The 19,990-nt window shown below is 38.9% G+C and overlaps 2 protein-coding genes across 2 annotated transcripts; one reads left to right on the forward strand and one right to left on the reverse strand.

Moving 5' to 3' along the window:
- Window positions 1-473: 473 nt before the first annotated feature.
- ddx51 (DEAD (Asp-Glu-Ala-Asp) box polypeptide 51) lies at window positions 474-7,062 on the reverse strand. Its single transcript, XM_060882242.1, has 16 exons — window positions 6,815-7,062; window positions 5,497-5,870; window positions 5,289-5,410; window positions 5,049-5,199; window positions 4,815-4,960; window positions 4,136-4,207; window positions 3,911-4,017; window positions 2,738-2,846; window positions 2,529-2,671; window positions 2,280-2,442; window positions 2,086-2,201; window positions 1,400-1,516; window positions 1,202-1,303; window positions 1,023-1,086; window positions 798-932; window positions 474-594 (listed from the first exon to the last, which is right to left on the reverse strand). The coding sequence occupies exons 1-16, from the start codon at window positions 6,835-6,837 to the stop codon at window positions 568-570; spliced, it is 1,971 nt and encodes a 656-aa protein (XP_060738225.1). The 5' UTR covers window positions 6,838-7,062; the 3' UTR covers window positions 474-567.
- A 1,200-nt stretch (window positions 7,063-8,262) lies between these two features.
- zgc:154046 (Carnitine O-acetyltransferase-like) lies at window positions 8,263-19,986 on the forward strand. The gene is made up of 14 exons (XM_060880763.1): window positions 8,263-8,476; window positions 12,039-12,308; window positions 12,949-13,067; window positions 14,355-14,408; window positions 14,483-14,648; window positions 14,743-14,917; window positions 15,005-15,183; window positions 15,489-15,589; window positions 16,765-16,884; window positions 16,993-17,115; window positions 17,234-17,369; window positions 18,662-18,724; window positions 18,844-18,981; window positions 19,316-19,986. Exons 1-14 carry the CDS (start codon window positions 8,450-8,452, stop codon window positions 19,529-19,531), a joined length of 1,887 nt encoding a protein of 628 aa, XP_060736746.1. The 5' UTR covers window positions 8,263-8,449; the 3' UTR covers window positions 19,532-19,986.
- Window positions 19,987-19,990: the final 4 nt, after the last annotated feature.

Consider the following 19,990-nt stretch of genomic DNA (forward strand, 5'->3'; position numbering starts at 1 on the left):
TATAAAGTAAGTGTTACGTTTAAGATTCTCAAATGTAATCTGTTGTGAAATCTTTGTCATTTAGAAGGGTTTCATTAAACAATTTCTGTCATAGTAAGGAAGAGGGAGGAGTCGTAAGAGCCGACTCTTTTAGATGTGCTGAATCAAATGATCTCTGTCTCACCTTAAAGAGCCGGAATTCCATACAGTTCTAAAAGTTCCCTGGAGCAAACTAGTATATAACTGCAGACTCATTATGCTTATAAGATCAGACTGCATGTATTAGGCAGAGATGTCTTCCTTTTTATATCCCAGAATATATTTTCTACTTCACAAATGCAAAGGCTGCATCATTTAAACACTAAAGCAGTGATTCCATATAGTGCAATGCAGCTTGTAGGGAATATAGAGTAAACCACTAATGTGGAAAAATAAAATAAAAATGGTATTGTGGTATATTGAGGATAGTACAAACTTCAACAACAAAGTCAACATAAACATAATTTTTCATTTTTATTGAAAAATTTAAATTCTGAACAGGAACAAAACGGTACAATGAGAAAAATATTTACTCTTGCATCTGGTTACTCAGAAACGCTTCTGATCGTTTTCCTCCTTGGAAAAAAATGCAAAAAAAAAACCCAAACAGTTAGATATGTTGAAAATTCTTACATAATAATAATAATAATAATAATAATAATAATAATAAATTAGTATAAAATTATCATGAATAAATAATCCAGAGTGTTTAATAAAATAAATGTCATAAAAATATTTAAGTCTTTATTTTATAAAATATCAGTGATAAAATCTTTTACCTTTATAACCCGGCCCAGCTCGAATAAGACATCTTCATAGCGGCTCTCCATCCCTGTGAGACATTCTGGTTTTACAGTCTGCTTCTGTAGACTCGGACTGCCGGCGTCCCGGACCATCTTTACAAATTTCTCCTCCTGTACACATGCATGCCTTTTTGTAATCACTGTCCTAACTTGTGTAATCCACAGAAAAGAACTGACTTTTATGTGTAGAATAATTTTCACCTGTACTCCTAAGACGAAGCTGAATGCCGCACCTGCCTTCCCAGCTCTCGCTGTTCTTCCCACCCTGAAACACAGACACAACAGTTTAACAAGCTCAGAAGACTTCAGGTTCGTTTCTGCAATTTCCTGTTTAAACAGAATATCTGAGACATGAACGGATGATAAAGCAGTAATCGTGCCTGTGAATGTACGTCCTGATGTACTGAGGAGCGTCGTAATTAATGACGCATTTAACTCCGTTAATATCGATTCCTCTGGCCGCAGCGTCGGTGCTGATCAACCTGCAGGAGCGGAAAAAAACGTTGAATTACTAGGAGTTCGTATGCAGGAATCCGTGCATAATTAGATTTACATTTAGAGACGAAATAAAAACATACAGCTGGATTTTCCCTTGTTCAAAATTCTTCAGAGTCTTCTGTCTCTCGCTAGGACAAAGTCTGGAGGAGAATTCTGCCACTTTCACACCACCGTAAAGCTTCACCAGTAAAAAGAGTCTGAGAGGGGAAGGGGAGGGGGTTAGAGGGAGAGAGAAAGAGAATAAGATAGAGAGGGGGAAGAGAGAGAGAAAGAGAAACAGATGGAGGCAGACAGAGAGAGGGACAAATAGAGAGAGAGAGAGAGAGAGAGATAGAGAGAGAGAGAGACGGGGTGAGGCAGACAGAGAGAGGGAAAGAGAGAGAGAGAGAGAGATGGAGTGAGGCAGACAGAGAGAGGAAAAAAGAGAGAGAAAGATGGAGTGAGGCAGGCAGAGAGAGGGAAGAGAGAGAGAGAGAGAGTGCACGGCAGACAGACAAAAGAAAAAGACAAGGAGATACAGAGAAAAGGAAACAGAAGAAAAATTACAGAGATGGAGAGAGACATACCAAGAAAGACAGAATGAGACAGAGGAGAGTTCCACAGCAAGTTAAAGTACGTTTCTAAAGACTTGGAACAACTTCCTTATGAAATGACTTTAGATGACGTGACTATCTCTAATTGTGTTGTGTATAAATGAGACTTTTTGCCAGTGTAACCTATAACCTCAGTCAGTGTGTGTCAGCTCTGTGCTGTGTGTCACTGCTACCTGTGTGCCGCTTCTCTTGAGTTTGTGAAGCACAGAACAGGATTGAACTTCAGACGCAACAGGAAGTGTAGGATAAGAAGCGGCTTCTTACTCAGCGTACAGCAGACGTAGTACTCCTGCAAATAACAGTGAACACAAGTGTGTAAGAGTGTGTGTTTGTGTGTGCATGGTACAGATGTTTGGCTGAAGCGTACAGTCAAGCCCTGAGGGAAGTTAAATCTCTCTTCGCTTGCTGAGCCGTGTGTGGAGCTGAAGAGACGAGGCTGGTGAAGGCCCAGCTGCTGCAGTTTCTCCGGGTTTTGCGTCAGAGTGGCCGAAAAGAGCAACTTCTGTAGCGGCATCTGTGGCGGAGACAGACTTAGACACACAAATACAAAAAACATTAATATTAATATTCTGTAACGTTATCACCAGGAAAGGAAACTTTACATACAAGGTCCTACCTCGCCACTGTAATTGGTCCAGGTTCCACCCGCCTAAAGATTGACACCCCTGAGTCACGCCCACTTTTATACACAGCCTTGATGACCTGATTGAGCCAAGCCTGCTGCATGCTGTCAATCATTCGGTCTGCCTCGTCTATGATCTTAATAAAAAAAATTGTAAGAAAAAACTAAATATCAGATCATCAAGCTTGTTGAATGATCCTCACCAGAAAACGAAGCTGCTGAAGACTGAAACCATGGTTTTTGTTGATGTGATCCACCAGACGCCCCGGCGTTGCCACGACGATATCTGCCAAACTCCGACTGACGCCCCCTCTGAACAAACAGGCAACATGTGAGAGTTTGTGTCATTGTTCTACAAAAACCGCTAATTTAACAGGCGAAAACCTGAGAGCACGTCCATGACATTTAGATTAAAGGTGCCCTTCCACACAAAACCAAGTTTTTACTTGGATTTTTTGATATGTGTTCGGTCCATATGTGTTTGTGTTGTGTCGTGAATTTGAAAACGACCTGTTACCTCCCCGGTCAGTTCTAGCCACTTAAAAGAAATAAGGGGAGAAATCAGGTCAATTGGAAAAGCTGGTCAGTGTGACGTCGTAATGATTGAGCTCATTACTATTCATGAGCTCTCCCACTTGAGACCGCGCCCCCAGAATTCGTGTAGCTCAGTGAGTTTCCTATACAGCAAGGATGGCTGAACGTCAACGGGCTTGTGAAGAAGCCGTTCTGCCGCAATTCGAGGTGATTGTAAACAAATTTCCTCTAGCCTAGGCTACTTATTGCGCTGGGTGAATGAATAGTCATGCTCTCATATCCTAGTGGTTAGCCAATCTGAGCCAAGCAGCATAGCTCATTTGAATATTCATGAGAACTGGCGCAAATCGAGCTGAGTCTTCCAGCAGGCTTTCTATACCACACTAGAATGGTTTGAAACAAGGTAACCAAGGCATTATTTCCACAAAAAAATATTAAAGAGTTAAACTTCAACATTACCACAAAAGTAATGAAATACGTGTGGCAGGGCACCTTTAAAGCTGCAGTAAGGATTTTTCCAGCCCAGAAAAAAATTGTTTTTGTTGATTTCTAAAACTCACTTGATATCAGATGTACAAAAGAATCTGATTTGCAATATGAATTAGTTCATCGTTACAGGCATCCGTAAAAATATATTTCTGCCCCTGACATTAGCCCCGTCTCCAGTTAAAGCAGCGGTGCACAGCCTTTCACATTAACATGAAAAGACTTTTTTTCCAAATTTTATTTGAAGATTATTTTTGGAACATTTTTAAATATTCTTGGAAAACCATCGACAGGCTGCAGAGGAATTTTTTTACAGGGTCATGAATTCCAGAATATATTCGATGTCTATAATTTACCTGTTTTCTAAAAGAGTTGCCTGCTCTACAGCGAAAGGTTTTTGCCCAGCGGCCATTACAACTTTTAGCCCAGTTCCTTCAGCATAAGTGCAGAAAACTTTATACACCTGCGGAGGAGAACCATAATCATAAGAGTCAACCATAATCATAAGAATCACAACAGCAGAACGAGCAAGAGATCGACTAAGATCAAGAACAAATCTGTAATAAAATAATGAACTGAACCTGCTGCGCAAGCTCTTTGGTGGGCAACACTGCCAAGGCACGGACTTCACACACCACTCGCGTCATCAGCACCTGGAACAATGACATTAACCGTGAATAACAAGACCATGACATTTCAAGATTTATAAACGCAGCATAATGTTCATGTTAAAGTGGCCATTTGTAATTTAGAGCCCTGTACTAAAGTGCCATCTCAGCAAAATTACTGTAAGATCTATTATTTTGCCAACTGTTCTATCTAATAATAAATATGGAAAGAATGACGTGTTATCTGTTTTTTTTCCTTAGCAGTCTATGAATACCTCCTACTTTCATCAAGATACTTTAATGTCAATCATTCAATGCTGACTAGTGTATTTAAAAGCCAGCTAATTGTAATTACAATGAACAGACATTTTTTTGTATTCTTTTATGTCATTCTTTCAAATTGATATTCTGGGCCAGAAAGAAAAATCTCTCTGCGACTCAGGATACGTCTAAGTTATCTTTAAAATGAAATAATTATTACATGTTTATGAACAAGTTTAAAAATTACAAACCGCACCTTTAAGATGAGAATCAAAAAAACTGCTAAAGGTTCTTAATGATCCAGCACTACTAAATATTTCTACATAATCAGACTGTACAATATTCAGGATGGTCAATATGATAAAAACTCATTGTGTACAGAACGTCGCACCTGTATGACAGGTATAACAAACGTCAGTGTCTTTCCACTTCCTGTAGGTGCAGACACACAGATGTCTCTGGGTCTGTAACCTCCTCGACCGATCAGAAGACCTGAACTCACGCTCTCCATGACGGCGGGGATCACCTCAGCTTGAACTGGGTATTAAAAAAATGGACTGATGTGAAATAAACAAATCCATAGTAAGCAAATCATGAACTCTTAAACAAATTCTGGGTCTCTGACCTGGGAAGAAGCTACAGATCCCGTTGGCTTCCAGTTTCTTCCGTAGCAAAGGACAAATTCCTGGCACGTCATCAAGAGGGATCAAATTGCTCGTAATGTCTCTCTCGATCATGTCGGGCTCAGCCAGCCACTTAGGCAGCACTCTCTGAACCTATACGGCAACATCGCAAACAAATTTCATCCTAAATACTGCTCACAGGCTGGAAAAGAAACGTTGAAATAACGGTGTTTGCATGGCACCTTTTGAACCGCCTTATTCTCAAATCCACCCAGGATTTTAAAGCTGGAGCTTGTGTTTGACTGCTCGGGCTGAGCATCTTCAGTTTGTTGGCTTTCAGGCTCATCTACTGCTCCAGTGGACTCTTCAAAAAGATCAATAAACAGACACAAAGTTTAGAGAAATGAATTTGCTTTCCTGGAAGATTTACACATGCAGAGTCACAGCTACCTGAGTGTTGCTCGTCCTCTTGAATTACGTTTGCCTTTTTGTCTTTTTTCTTCTTTTTCTTTCTCGTAGACAAATCTGCACGTTCTGCAGGCATGTCATTAGCATCAGCATCAGCATCCTGCTCTTTAATGCTTTCTTTCCTCTTTTTCGTCAGTTGTGTTTTCTCTTTTTTTTGTTGCTCGAGTTTCCTTTTAGTCTTTCCTGCGTCGCTTGGTTCACTCGTCTTCACATCCTGGACATCTGACTCCTTCTTAGTTGCGAGACTCTTTTGTTCCCTGGCCTTGGCACGTTCCTGGAGTTTGCTCAGCAAAGCTTTGGACCTTGATTCACCATTTGATTTACTTTCCTCCTCCTCCTCCTCCTCTCCTAGATATCTGAAAGATAACAGCAGTGGTTCTCAAAAGCACGTATTTGTGTGAGAGTTATTGATTGTTTATCTGGTTGCATTAGAACATTCGTAATCAATTTGTAGAATATATCAAAATAAAGTTGTTATTTTTTTTTGCGGCAGTGTTAAGGTCACAAAAAAAAGTGTGTGGTTGAAGGTGAATTAAGCCACATTAGGCATCCAGAAATTGTACCAGCTCCGACTGTCTTCCGCGCCATGAAGATTTTGGATCTCCAATGAGATGAGGCCGACTCTGTGAGGATCCTGAGGCATCTAGAGATCTACCAGCTCAAGTTAGACTATGTGATACTAAAGAGGAGATGTCAACTCCATGTGGTCTTTCAGGACAACAACCTCCTCATCAATACAACATTTATCAGACTGTATATTTATAATCACACCCTCCAGGGTCACCCGTATGAGGATGAGGTTCCCCTTTGAGTCCGGTTCCTCTCAAGGTTTCTTCCTTCACCGTTCAAGGGAGTTTTTCCTCCCGTCACCAGAGTCACCTCAGACTTGCTCATTGGGGATAAATACAAATACATTTAAATAAATCTAATATTAATCTTGAATGTTTGTATTCTATCAATCTTTATAATAATCTTTTTGTTCTATGTTTAAGTTCTGTAAAGCTGCTCTGAGACAATGTCAACTGTTAAAATCTCTATACAAATAAATTTGAGTTGAATTGAACATTAAGCATTTTATATGAACTCATTTTGTATGAACACGAAAAAGAAACAAAGCTGGCAGAACAATCATGTGATACTGAAATCAATATAAACTGTGATGTAGAAGTAAAACCCTTACAGCTGTATCAGTGACTCACAGTAACCCTGATTAGAGCTTTCTTTATTAAAAAAAAAATAAAATAAATCAATAAAAAGCTGTGAAACACAAGCCAGGTGATCACTTGAAATAATCTCATACCGGTTAATCATAAACAAAGCCATGGCACACAGTCAATTCTTCTGCAACTCCAACACTTCCAGATGTTTACAGATGTTTTAGGGGCTCAGTAGAAGACACACAGCACCGACAATATATGCGATTGTCATCTGAACCAAAACATATTCCTTGGTCATTTAAACATGGCAAAAAAAATCCTGTTCAGTATAAACACAAGCGAGCAGCCACGTGTGTGTGTGTGTGTGTGTGTGTGTGTGTGTGCTGACAGTCGCATGAACATGACGGAGGACGTGTTTTGATGACGACTGTGAATCCGTAGCAGCCCCTTTTCAGTGTCCGTAAATAAGCCAGATTTATCCCATAGATATCTATGGACTAATCCCTGTTTCCTACAAACACAGATTGCATTATGGGTATTTGTATGTGTGTCGTGAGCACGGCTTAGTAGCTTTTAGAGAAGTTCATTTTAACACTCTTAGATGATTTATTTATTGCTATACTGCCATCTAGTGGTATAAATCACAAACTTATTTTTGTTTCATTTGCCCGTGTCCATTGCAACCCATTATATTTGTTTAATAAAATCATGTTCATGATCATGTATTATTATTATTTATATTATTATTATTATTTACATTATTATTATTATTATTATTATTATTATTATTATTATTATTATTATTATTATTATTGGTATTATTATTATTATTTTGTGACGTGTATTCATGTGGTTGTATTAGAAAGCAAATATATCTATCATGTTTTATTAAATATGACAACAAAACTAGGACTTTGTAGGTCAGCATGTGACAGATTTGTATAGGAAAGATTGGCAGACCATTAAAGAAATATTCGTCAAATATCCATCAAGCAAGGAACAACCAAAAGGCAAAAAAAGGGGTGTGTAGGTCTAAAAAAGAATGATTTTTTTTTCCAGGGTCAGAAATACACAAACTTTCAGAATCAGAACCAGAATCAGTTGAAATATGCGAAGCGTTTATTTTCTCTAGTTTCTTTGGCCATCAAACATGACAAATTTTGCAGCACCTTGAAGAGAAGAAAGTGTTAAAGTCACTGATCCGCCACCAGGTGGTGCTGTTGTTGTTGTTTTTTTTCTTTTCTTTTCTTTTCTTTCCTGCGTTAGAAGATTAGCAGAATGAAGCAATCTTAGGTGCTTGTATGTAGCTTAGGTGCTTCATCATATTATTATATATGACGATATTATTGTAGCCGCGAAAAGACATTGAGTCTAATTTTTCGTGCTATATCACAGGCGACAGCTGCTATTAGGCTTTTAAACATAAGCTGCAAGAAAATAGCTGTAGAATAAATATACCTTGCAGACGGGGTTGCCAGATTGCGTTCGTTGGCGTTTTAGGTTAAGGCCAGCTAAGCTAAAACGCAATTGCGAAAATAATATTATCACAACGTTATCACATGCAAAAATAAATAAATAAATAAATAAAAATTCAAAAGAGGTGTGTGAAGGTAAGGGTAATAATAATAGCAATCTGGCAACCCGGTGCGCTCTTGGCCGAGTGAAGGCGGAGACGCTCGAGAAGTTTGACAACAACTTTAGTTCGTCCTTGGAAAGCAGAATGTCAGAGAGACTTTGTTCTTTCTAATAAACCTGGAGGGAGTTTTGGAGTCCAAATCATGCTGAGTGTCCTGACGAGAGCTGCGGTGAGTCACCATAAAAATCAACACTTATCCACAATAACAGCAGAACAAATCCAGTATCTGGAAGAGCAACCAATCCAAGCAGCTTAAACCTAGGAGTGTTTGTGATCATCTGGATTTCTAACCCAAAAATCAGCTATGTATAACACTGTATAACGTGTCTCTTGTGCAATGATAATGACTATAAGCAGCTCCATTAGTGGTGCACCATGGTCTCCACAACCCTCTGTATTAACCCTAAAATTAAAGTTTGGAAAAGAAAAAAATTATAAATGTTAAAATTTAAATTCTTTCTTTGTTGTGTCTTAGTTTTGCACCGGAGCTATAAAGTTAAGCATTTAGTATAGGTATATCTAGGTTAATAATAATAATAGTAATAATAATAACAACAATTTCTGGCCCTGAAATAAGCTCCACCCCCATCCGGAACGTGCTGCTCAGCACCACCTGCTCCAGCTCCATGCCTTAAGAGTCAACGAACATATACTTTGCGTATAGGTTTTATTTATTTATTCATAATTCAAGTCAAGTTGATTCCTTTCAGGTCCAGTACTACTAGTTTTTTAGAATAGAGATAGCATTAGTACAACTGGGTGTGTTATTTTAACAACATTCTGTTGTTGTATGTATAGTATGGCCTGATACACAACGAATTTGACTGTAATATCAACAAGACCCGAGTAGTTTTATTGCTCTTATATTACAGCAATATACCAGTCAGTTATCATTTTTATGCCTCCACCTCTATGGAAGCATGTTTTCAGGTTGTCGCTCCAGTTTACTGCATGTACGTCCGTCCGAGATTCTCGTAAAGTGCGATATCTCAAGAGTGAGTGCTTGAACATTGAAGGATTTCTATGGAAAAAAATCATTTTATCCATGAGATGAACTGATTCGCTCTTGGAAATAGACACAGCAGGTGCAAAGTCACAGAAAGGTCAATAATAGATTCTCATAGTTTGTCATACAGAGATGTTACTTACACATTCATGCTCAGGAATTGAATTTGTTTTTGCATCTGTTTGCCTCTATTTGAGTTTATACAATCCTTTAATTAGTTAATTAGTTATTTAGTTATAATATCTCAGGAAAGACTCAGGAAAGACTGGCTGGATGATTGCATAGTATATATGGAATAGCAGATGAACTGATTGAGTTTTGTAATTAATCCAAATATGGTTGAGATCACAGGAAGGCCAAATGCCTGAAATCGTTTTTCTTTGATAGCCTTCTTTCTGATTAAAGTATATTTAAAGGAGTTTCCCTAACCGCAACTGAGGCTACCATAATGTTCTACTTGCTAATTTATTGTAGAAAAACACAATGTAATCTTCTGGACTGCCTTCAGAACTTAGTTAGTGTCAGTACTTACATTACAGCAACTATAAAATGTTGTCTTTTTTTCCTTCTCTTTTAAAAAATAATTAGAATTAAAATTAGAAAATCAAATGGGAATGTGGTGGGCACGGTGGCTTAGTGGTTAGTACTTTTGCCTCACACCTCCAGGGTCGGGGTTCGATTCCCGCCTCCGCCTTGTGTGTGTGGAGTTTGCATGTTCTCCCCGTGCCTCGGGGGTTTCCTCCGGGTACTCCGGTTTCCTCCCCCGGTCCAAAGACATGCATGGTAGGTTGATTGGCATCTCTGGAAAATTGTCCCTAGTGTGTGATTGCGTGAGTGAATGAATGAGTGTGTGTGTGTGTGTGCCCTGTGATGGGTTGGCACTCCGTCCAGGGTGTATCCTGCCTTGATGCCCAATGACGCCTGAGATAGGTAGTTCGGATAAGCGGTAGAAGATGAATGAATGAATGAAATGGGAATGCGTGAAGTATGTCCTTAAAACATTTCTGAAGCTGAAAACTTAATAGACTGTTAAAAAGCGCTAACACTGGAGACTCCTTACAGATACGGAGACGTTATTAGAATCAGTTATTTATTTATTTATTTATTTATTTTTGAGAGACATTTTTAGTCAGTTTATTATTAGGCTTCAATCCATGCAATAGCATCTCTCCAAACCTGATGTTACTATAGAAACATATAAGAGTTAGAGTATTACTAGAAACCTATGAACGATGTAAGTTACAGCCAGCACATTCGTCCAAGCCGATGGTTACAACCCGATACTATACTGTGTTCGAGCCATGTTAGCTTTAAAACACCGAAAATTAGTGTTTAACATATGTGGATGTTTTAGATTTAAGTAATGTTTTGTTATTCAAATTTATTGTGAATGATCGAATTCTTTATATAAGGTTACATAAGCAAGCATGCTAAGCGTGTGTAAACAGTAGGATTACATACAGTATGTTAGACTTGTAAAGCTGGAATTGCTCAGATCAGATTACATCAGTGAGTGGGACAACTAAAGCTTGTACCTTGAAATAGCTAATGAAGCGGTTCCTACTGGGACAGATCTTCCTATTAATATCAAATCATTTCACATAAAATGATGTCATTAAGTTATTGTTGAAATCACAGACGTAATGGATACTAATGCAGCGTGGATTAAAAACACAATCAAAATAAACCTTAAAGCGGGCAAAAGTTCAGGTCATGTGCAAACAGACAAATGCAGCATTATTCCAAGGAGCAAAGTAACGCTGACTCAATGACCACCAATTGCGAGTCATCAGAAGTCAGGCGATCTTGAACACGGCCGGCTCATCTGACGGCGTTTCAGTTGAATGAGGATTGTTGGAAAATGTAGCACTCTGATGTTTCATGATTTGCCTTATTTGGGTTATTAATTTTTAGTAATAACTTTAAATGCTTTGTAACAGTCAGTCAATTTTCAGGACATGGGACTTGCTGCTTTTTTGAGTCCTCAGTAACATGACAAGCTGTATAGATTTGTCTTATAAACATCAGAAGAATGAGAAATTGTGGCCGGTGAGGGAATATTTGTTTGAATCTGCTGTAATATAAGTGAGTAAATAAAAGTTTTTAAATAAGTTTTTTTTAATAGATATTTCACCTGTTAGCAAATTGTTGTGGTATAAGTGGAGTAAAACAATTACGCAGAAAAATATATATATATTTTTTATTTTTTTTTTTTTGCTCAGGAGCCCAGCAGTGGCAGCTTGGTTTACCTGGGAATTGAACTCATGACCTTCAGTTCAGTAGTCCAACACCTTAACCACTAGGCTAACACATGCATAAACACTCAAGTGTTTGCTGTTTGAATGAAAAAAACTTCACAGAAACAGTAACTCCAGTTCGTGTTTGGCTGCATGGCATCAACCCGCTGTTGATTATTTGTCCGTAACAACACACCTACAAGTGTATTCATTTTCCTTACGTTAAACACCCTCTTACTGAACGTAAGTAGTTATACGGTTAAAGTGACGTTCTATCCATGTAGATAATGAGAGCACATTTCCAGGTGAAGCATATGACTTGAAATATGCTGCAAAACTAAAAAAGCAAATGAGCTCATAAACTATTGGAGGCTTAAGTGAAATCTTTTATTCCCTCTTAATAGAAAATATTTTCTAACATCCTTTACATAAACTTGTATGTAAAAGTAATTAATATGAATTGTGGGATTTTTTTATGGGTTTCACAGTCTAGGGCATTGCCGACGCGCTTGGCAAGGCCGGTGGTAGTCGTGCAGATCCGTGACCAATCTCTGGCTCATCAGGATGGTCTGCCCAAGCTGCCAGTGCCACCCCTCAAACAGACATGTGAACGTTACCTGGCTGCACTCGAACCGCTCGTGTCTGAGGAGGAGCTGGACCATACACGTCAGCTCGTGGCTGAGTTCTTGTCTTCTGGTGGTGTTGGGGAAAGGCTGCAGAAAGGACTGGAGAGAAGAGCACGCAAAACTGAAAACTGGGTACCTAAAGTAGCTAACTTTCTCAGGGTTGCCCGATTGGATTAACTGTTTTCAGCCTAGTTATTATTTAAGATCAACCAGTTCATGTAATACTCATGTAATCATGTAATCTAATTCTGAGAAATTATAACCCAAGCCAAACTGTATCCAAATGAAAGAGAGTCATTAACTAACTTACTAACTACGCATACTATATGTGCTAGATATCCAGCATAAAACATGTGCCTAATCAAATAGATTCACTGTGGTGATCCGCGGTGGTGATCCGCTGTGGTGATCCGCGGTGGTGATCCGCGGTGGTGATCCGCTGTGGTGATCCGCGGTGGTGATCCGCTGTGGTGATCCGCGGTGGTGATCCGCGGTGGTGATCCGCCGTGGTGATCCGCCGTGGTGATCCGCGGTGGTGATCCGCGGTGGTGATCCGCGGTGGTGATCCGCGGTGGTGATCCGCTGTGGTGATCCGCTGTGGTGATTCGCTGTGGTAAACCTGAATGGGGAGCAGCTGAAAGAACAACAACGACAGCATTATATGTTTTAGCTCAAGAACAATGTTAAAGAATTTGGCCGATCAGGCAGCACTGGATTATGTGTCAGTGAAATTCTAATTACTGTTCAAATACATTGCATTATTGTGCTGCAGCTCTATGATTGGTGGATGCAGTCAACCTACTTAGACTCTCGTATGCCAGTCCCAGTTTATACCAGCCCTGGTGTGGTTTTGCCCCAGATGCACTTCCAGGACCGCCAAGGACAGATGAGGTACCATGTCTGATCACAACACGTCACCATTAATATAAAAAAATAACATCCCTTTTACAGCAATGGATGTTGATCCAGATAATCGCATCAGGTTTATAATAAGATGAATCAACACACAAACCTTTTCATTTTATTTTTATTACGACATGACCCCGAATTCAAACAAGGAATACAATCCTATCTAATACGTTTTGCATGCTTCCAATGCCAATAGATTTAAAATAGATTAGAATGAAAAAGATGTATAACTGAATCCCAAGAGTAGGTTACAGTTTAGTAGCTAGAATGAAAGAAGAGCCAAAGTGAATGGAATAAAGTTCCATATGAATAAAGAATGAAAAAAAACGACCAGTAAACAAATGGTAGAATTGAACGTAAAATAGCATAATAGGAGCTGAATTGAATTAAAATAGTATAGAAAGGGAATTCACACCTTTAATTCCATCCACCGCACATTTAAACAAATATAAAAGCTTTATTTTCTGCTCCACACAATGCTCTGTGCTCTTGGAGAATACAGCTGGATGTTATTGATATCTGCAGTGTTATGTTGCACACTGACCTTTACACACACGTCTATTTAAAGCACACTTTGCTCCCCGTAGTCATTTTTAACACCACGCTTATATCCGAATGGTGTATGAACAAATCCAGCGAAATTACACTTCAGCCACCTTTCACCATTTCAACTGTTTTCTGTCCGTGCTTAAAACAAAAACAGTGGTCTAGTCCTCTAAAGCTTATTGAAAAACCCCGTCTCGTGCATTTACTCAAGAGAAATCTGGCAACCAAAAAGAAATGAATTATTTGTAGGTGAATTACATAATCTGTGCAGGGAGACAACACAATTAATGGAAATAGATGGAATCTGAATACGAGCAATTTTCCTTATGCGTAAATATTGCAAAAATATTGTCAACTTATGGACTTCAAACACAGACAAACATTTTTATGTATAAAATACATAATTAGATGCACTATAGAGTACTTTTTAGTATTTTTATCAGGTGGAATGGCTCCTTAAAAATTTGTATTATATATATATATATAAAATATTTATTATTATATTTATAATGTTCTATAATCAAAAATGATATTATTTATAATTAATATGTATTTATTTATTTTTATTTATTTATTATTATTATTTTTTTAATTCTCTGATGGTTCTGTGTCCACTACACTGTTTATTTTTTCCCCAATGTGGACACTCTGCTAGAATTAACCATGACTGCTTCCATGTGGAAGTATGTGATTTGAGACACACCGTCTGTTCTGCCTGTGCAGGTTTGCTGCCAAACTGATTGCTGGAGTTTTGGACTTCAAGAAAATGATTGACAGGTGAGTCATAATTGTCTGAGCGAAAAGACCTGATTCCGCTTTAATTCACTGGATTTGCACATGTCCGGTTGCAGTGAAACGCTACCTGTTGAGTATTTGGGAGGACAGCCATTGTGCATGGACCAGTATTACAAGGTGCTGTCATCGTGTCGAATACCGGGACCGAAGAAAGACATGGTGGTGAACCACGCCGTTGGGAAGACGACACCAACTCACATCACGGTGGTTCATAATTTTCAGGTAACTGACAGAAGAAAATCTGCACCAAAACCAACTAATCACAAAGGTACTGTACATATGTCTCACTTGTGCTCCTTCACTCTTTTCTTTTAAGTTTTTTGTTCTGGATGTATACAATAGCGATGGCACGCCACTGACGGTGGATCAGCTCTACATGCAGTTGGAAAAGATCTGGAATTCTTCTTTACAGTCCAACAAAGAGCCTATCGGTATTCTCACTTCAAATCATCGCAACACCTGGGGCAAAGCCTACAACAACCTCATCAAGGGTGATCAAAAAGAATTCCTGCTTAGCTCACTTAGCTTAATTCCATGTTTTGCAATTTACATGAAGTTTCGTGGTGTTTGTTCCACAGACAAAACAAATAAAGAGTCAGTACGGGAGATCCAGAAGAGCATCTTCTTAGTGTGCCTGGACGCCCCGATGCCGCGTGTGTCGGAAGATATCTACTACAGTAAAGTGTCTGCGCAGATGCTACACGGAGGAGGAAGCCGCTGGAACAGTGGGAACCGCTGGTTTGATAAAACACTACAGGTTTGTGATGGAGTTCTCACACACACACACACAGTAGTCTTCTATGTATGTCCGTTTACACATACAAACTAGAATAATCTGATTTAAAATAAACCAGTTCATCAACATGTTTAGTTAATTTTAGTAAACTAAAAACCGAAAAAATCAAGACATCTGTATAAATATCGTAGTATACTGTTTTTTGTGACCACTTAAATATTTTGGAAACATGTTCTGAACTGTTTTAATAGCATGCCTTTGTATAAACACGCTGCTTTGGGAAGACAGCTGGTTAATGTTTATGGTGTCATTTTTCTTTTCCACAGTTTATAGTAGGCGAAGATGGATCGTGTGGACTGACGTATGAGCACGCTCCTGCCGAAGGACCGCCCATTGTGTTTCTTGTGGACCACGTGGTGGAATATATGTAAGGCAGAATCCATTTCATGTGTAATTCAATTCACATCAATTCAATTTATTTGTATAGCGCTTTCAACAATCCACATTGTCTCAGAGCAGCTTTACAGGAAAAAAATAGAAACAGAAAAAAAAAATAATAAAAATAAATGAGAATAAAAATAAATAAATACATTTTAAAAGTTTAAAATTTTAAAAAGTTTTGATTAATATTTTGTAAAATTATTTTATAATTTTATAGCTTAAATTTTTTATGGAAGGAGATATTTATTTAAGGGTTAAAGATTAGTGGTTAGCACGTTCGCCTCACACCTCCAGGGTCGGGGTACGATTCCCGCCTCCGCCTTGTGTGTGTGGAGTTTGCATGTTCTCCCCGTGCCTTGGGGGGTTTCCTCCGGGTACTCCGGTTTCCTCCCCCGGTCCAAAGACATGCATGGTAGGTTGATTGGCATCTCTGGAAAATTGTCCATAGTGTGTGATTGCGTGAGTGAATGAGAGTGTGTGTGTGCCCTGCGATGGGTTGGCACTCCGTCCAGGGTGTATCCTGCCTTGATGCCTGATGACGCCTGAGATAGGCACAGGCTCCCCGTGACCCGAGGTAGTTCGGATAAGCGGTAGAAAATGAATGAATGAATGAATGAATGAATGAATATTTATTTAATTTTTGAAGAGGTTTCATGAAAAGTCTCAATCGTTGACAAACCGCGATTAGCAAAGGGCTTCGATTTGCCCAACCTTTTCATAAACAGTATAAATAATCAGCTGAGATATGTTTGGTGTCCAAGACTTGCTGCTCTAGACTTGTACTGGATTTAGACTTTTTTTTTTACTGATCTTTTCAGTAAAAATACACCACATACTATTCCTTTGATTCACTGTAATCCATTAACAATAAATAAGAAATTGCTGTAACATTGTAGTTGCAGCTAGATATGTGGGCATTCAGAATTATTGATACTTCTTTAATGTAATTCGTTGCAAGACGGAAAGAAACTCGTCGATTATGTATAGAAGCACTAACAGAAATTTATATTATAACAGTTTTACTATATAGTTATTTCTAAGTTATTCTATTTACATTTTTACAAAATACAAATGCATGGACATGAAATTGGTTAAGATAGAATTTGTATTTTTATTCATATTAATTAGATTTAAAAAAAGTCTTTGACTTGTTTGTAACAGGAAGAAAACTGAGATGGTGCGAACTCCGATGATTCCACTGCCCATGCCACGGAAGCTACGCTTTAACATCACACCTGAAATTAAAAAGGACATTGAGAAAGCCAAGCAGAACATGAACATGTGAGCGCTTGTCATCATGCGTGACAATCTAGAGCAGATTTGAATATGAAAGCACTCCATCCATTTCCCAATAAAACATTCATGTGTTGTAATTCATCTGTTTTGCAGAATGGTGCATGACCTGGACGTGCGAGTGCTCAACTTCTCTCACTATGGGAGGAAATACCTAAAGTCGAGTAAAATGCGCCCAGACGCCTTCATCCAAATGGCCCTCCAGCTGGCATATTACAGGTGTGTCAAGGTGCCACCTGCAACAAACAGCTGCCATCACCATGAAATATTAATTAAACGTCGTGTGAGCGGATGTATATTTCATAATCGTTTGATCCTTGGTTTGTTGTTGCTTTAGGATCTACGGCGTTTGTTGCGCTACGTATGAGAGCGCATCCCTACGTATGTTTAAACTGGGCAGAACAGAGGCCATCCGCTCCACCTCCACTGAGTCGCTCAAATTCGTACAAGCCATGGATGACAAGTCCAAACAGGTCAGGCAAAAATAAGCAGGATGCTTGTAATATAACATCCCTTACATAACGTATACACCAAACAGTATTTATAGCTTTGCCAAGGCTTTAGACAAGAAGTTTGCTCTATTTTAATCTAAAATACCCGAATAAGCAGTAGAACGATCATTGAAACGAATTTTGTAACAGTATATTTATTTTGTTCGGGAGTAACTAGATCTAAGATAAAAAAAAAAGCCAAGATAATAGGAGTGTTTTATCTACAGGTTTAATGGGTTTATCATCCAAATATCCTGCTGTGGATAAAGAATTAAAGCAACATAAGTTCATTCATTCATTCATTCATTCATTAATTTTCTACCGCTTATCCAAACTACCTCGGGTCACGGGGAGCCTGTGCCTATCTCAGGCGTCATCGGGCATCAAGGCAGGATACACCCTGGACGGAGTGCCAACCCATCGCAGGGCACACACACACTCTCATTCACTCACGCACTCACACACTACGGACAATTTTCCAGAGATGCCAAACAACCTACCATGCATGTCTTTGGACCGGGGGAGGAAACCGGAGTACCCGGAGGAAACCCCCGAGGCACGAGGAGAACATGCAAACTCCACACACACAAGGCGGAGGCGGGAATCGAACCCCCAACCCTGGCGGTATGAGACGAACGTGCTAACCACTAAGCCACCATGCCCCTCAGCGTCCTTAATTCAAAAAGCTCCGGTGGAACTCTTGATTAAAATGTTTCTGTTTCAGTGCTTTTTTGTTCTATCTTAAGCAACAATAATGATTATTTAACAAGTAAAAAAAATGAGCATGATGTAAGAAAATAATCAGTAACCTGTAATGATGTGGACTGACATGATCTTAGGTTCCCACCTCAAAGTTAGTTATTTTCCTGTAACAGCACACCCTAATTTGTTTTATTACTCTTATACCATTGCAAATAGTTTATTTCCCTAACAGAAAACTGCACTATATCAGTGATTTCACACATTTTTAATGGTGCGTTCGCAATACTACTCACTGTGTAAGCTGTTACTATGGAAATATATCAATGAATAACGATGAAAATAAATCTTGGAGTCTGAACTCTTTCTTGCCACTGCAGCTGTTCTAGAAATTTAACAAGCACTTTCTGACCAATCAGATTCGAGATTTCAACAGAGCCGTGGTAAATGTAATAAACCATAAAACAGATTTAATTGATCACCTTGATGTTGAGATCTTCTGTATTAATACTGTAGGTGACATTCGAATAAATTCGGCAGTTATTACTTGACACTTATGTGTAACTCTTTGGCAGAACGAAGAGAAAGTGGCGCTGCTAGAGAAGGCCATCGACGCTCATCGAAATTACACACATATGGTAGGAGTCAAAAAATGGACATAATAATGGACTGTTGGGATTTTTTTTTCAAACAAAAATATTGTAAATGAACTGACAGAGTGAGCTGAATCTCTGGAATATAATCTATCAATACTCAGGCCATTCACGGGCAGGCTATAGACAGACATCTGCTGGGGCTGAAGATGCAAGGCATTGAGGATCTGACTTCTCTCCCAGAAATCTTCATGGATACTTCTTATGCTGTTGCCATGCACTTCAATCTCTTCACCAGCCAAGTATGTGTTTTTCTTTCTCTTATTTGGGTTGAAGATCTGAACCATGCATGATTGAGCTGCTCTAAAAATAGCTAGAAAAGTCTGTTCACAATCCATGTCCGGCCATTTCCATCTCACTATTTGTCATGTTAGGTATTGTAGGTAGTGTTTCTGCAACTGTGGGTGAAAATGATTAAACAGAAATCTATTCCACCTATTGTATCCTTTCCTAGATTCCCACATTCACTGTTGGTCATGATTTCTTAAATTGCACATGAAGCTGATCAGACAAATGAATTATGTATCCAGGTGTAGGTTATGATAAATTTACAGTTATGACCTTATGACTTTTTAGGTCGGTTCAAAGACGGACTGCTATATGTGCTTTGGGCCAATGGTGCCGGACGGTTATGGCGTCTGTTACAACCCAATGGACGACCACATCAACTTGGCTGTAACGGCTTTCAACAGCTGTGAAGAAACTAACGCCACCAAACTAACACGGTTCTTCGAAGATGCACTGCTGGACATGAAGGTTCTTCTGCAGCAGAGGCTTAAGTCAAGCAAGTGACTTGATGCGATAAGACAAAAGTAACAAACAAAGAAGTCCAGAGTAGAAACTTGTGCAGCTGGGAAGAAGAAGAAGAAGAAGACAATGTATTTGCTCTACCTGCATATGTCCCCAGGCAGAATGAGAACATGCAGGAGCTGACAGATCTCTCACCCTTATTTCTTTGTTCAACTTGCCATGAAATTAATGTTTATCTCACAACATTTTATTAAGGATCTCTGACGCTGGTGGAAAAAAATGGCACCAACATGTTGCAATGTGTTCAGTATCCTTCAGTATTTTTGTTAGCTGCTGTTTACGTAATGTTGCTGTTTACTGATGTCTGTCTAAAGGTTTGTGTATTCCATATCAAACCCTGTGTTCAGATGAAACACTTAGCAAGACTGCTTTAGAACTGTGATGTGTGTATCTAAAGCTACATATTTATTGGGATAAATACATATTTGGACACAGTACAGC

The sequence above is a fragment of the Tachysurus vachellii genome, chromosome 11, assembly GCF_030014155.1.
Source record: "Tachysurus vachellii isolate PV-2020 chromosome 11, HZAU_Pvac_v1, whole genome shotgun sequence".
NCBI lineage: Eukaryota > Metazoa > Chordata > Actinopteri > Siluriformes > Bagridae > Tachysurus > Tachysurus vachellii.

What these genes read in the sequence shown, in the direction of transcription:
- ddx51 (XM_060882242.1), bottom strand. Translation starts at nt 6,837, where the DNA reads ATGGCTTTGTTTATGATTAACCG. An exon ending in AGAATAAGGCGGTTCAAAAG is followed by an intron (nt 5,200 to 5,288) that starts GTGCCATGCAAA and finishes GTTGCCGTATAG; the next exon opens with GTTCAGAGAGTGCTGCCTAA. An exon ending in GGACCAATTACAGTGGCGAG is followed by an intron (nt 2,443 to 2,528) that starts GTAGGACCTTGT and finishes TGTGTGTCTAAG; the next exon opens with TCTGTCTCCGCCACAGATGC.
- zgc:154046 (XM_060880763.1), top strand. Translation starts at nt 8,450, where the DNA reads ATGCTGAGTGTCCTGACGAGAGCTGCG. An exon ending in GACCGCCAAGGACAGATGAG is followed by an intron (nt 13,068 to 14,354) that starts GTACCATGTCTG and finishes CTGCCTGTGCAG; the next exon opens with GTTTGCTGCCAAACTGATTG. An exon ending in GACCACGTGGTGGAATATAT is followed by an intron (nt 15,590 to 16,764) that starts GTAAGGCAGAAT and finishes TGTTTGTAACAG; the next exon opens with GAAGAAAACTGAGATGGTGC.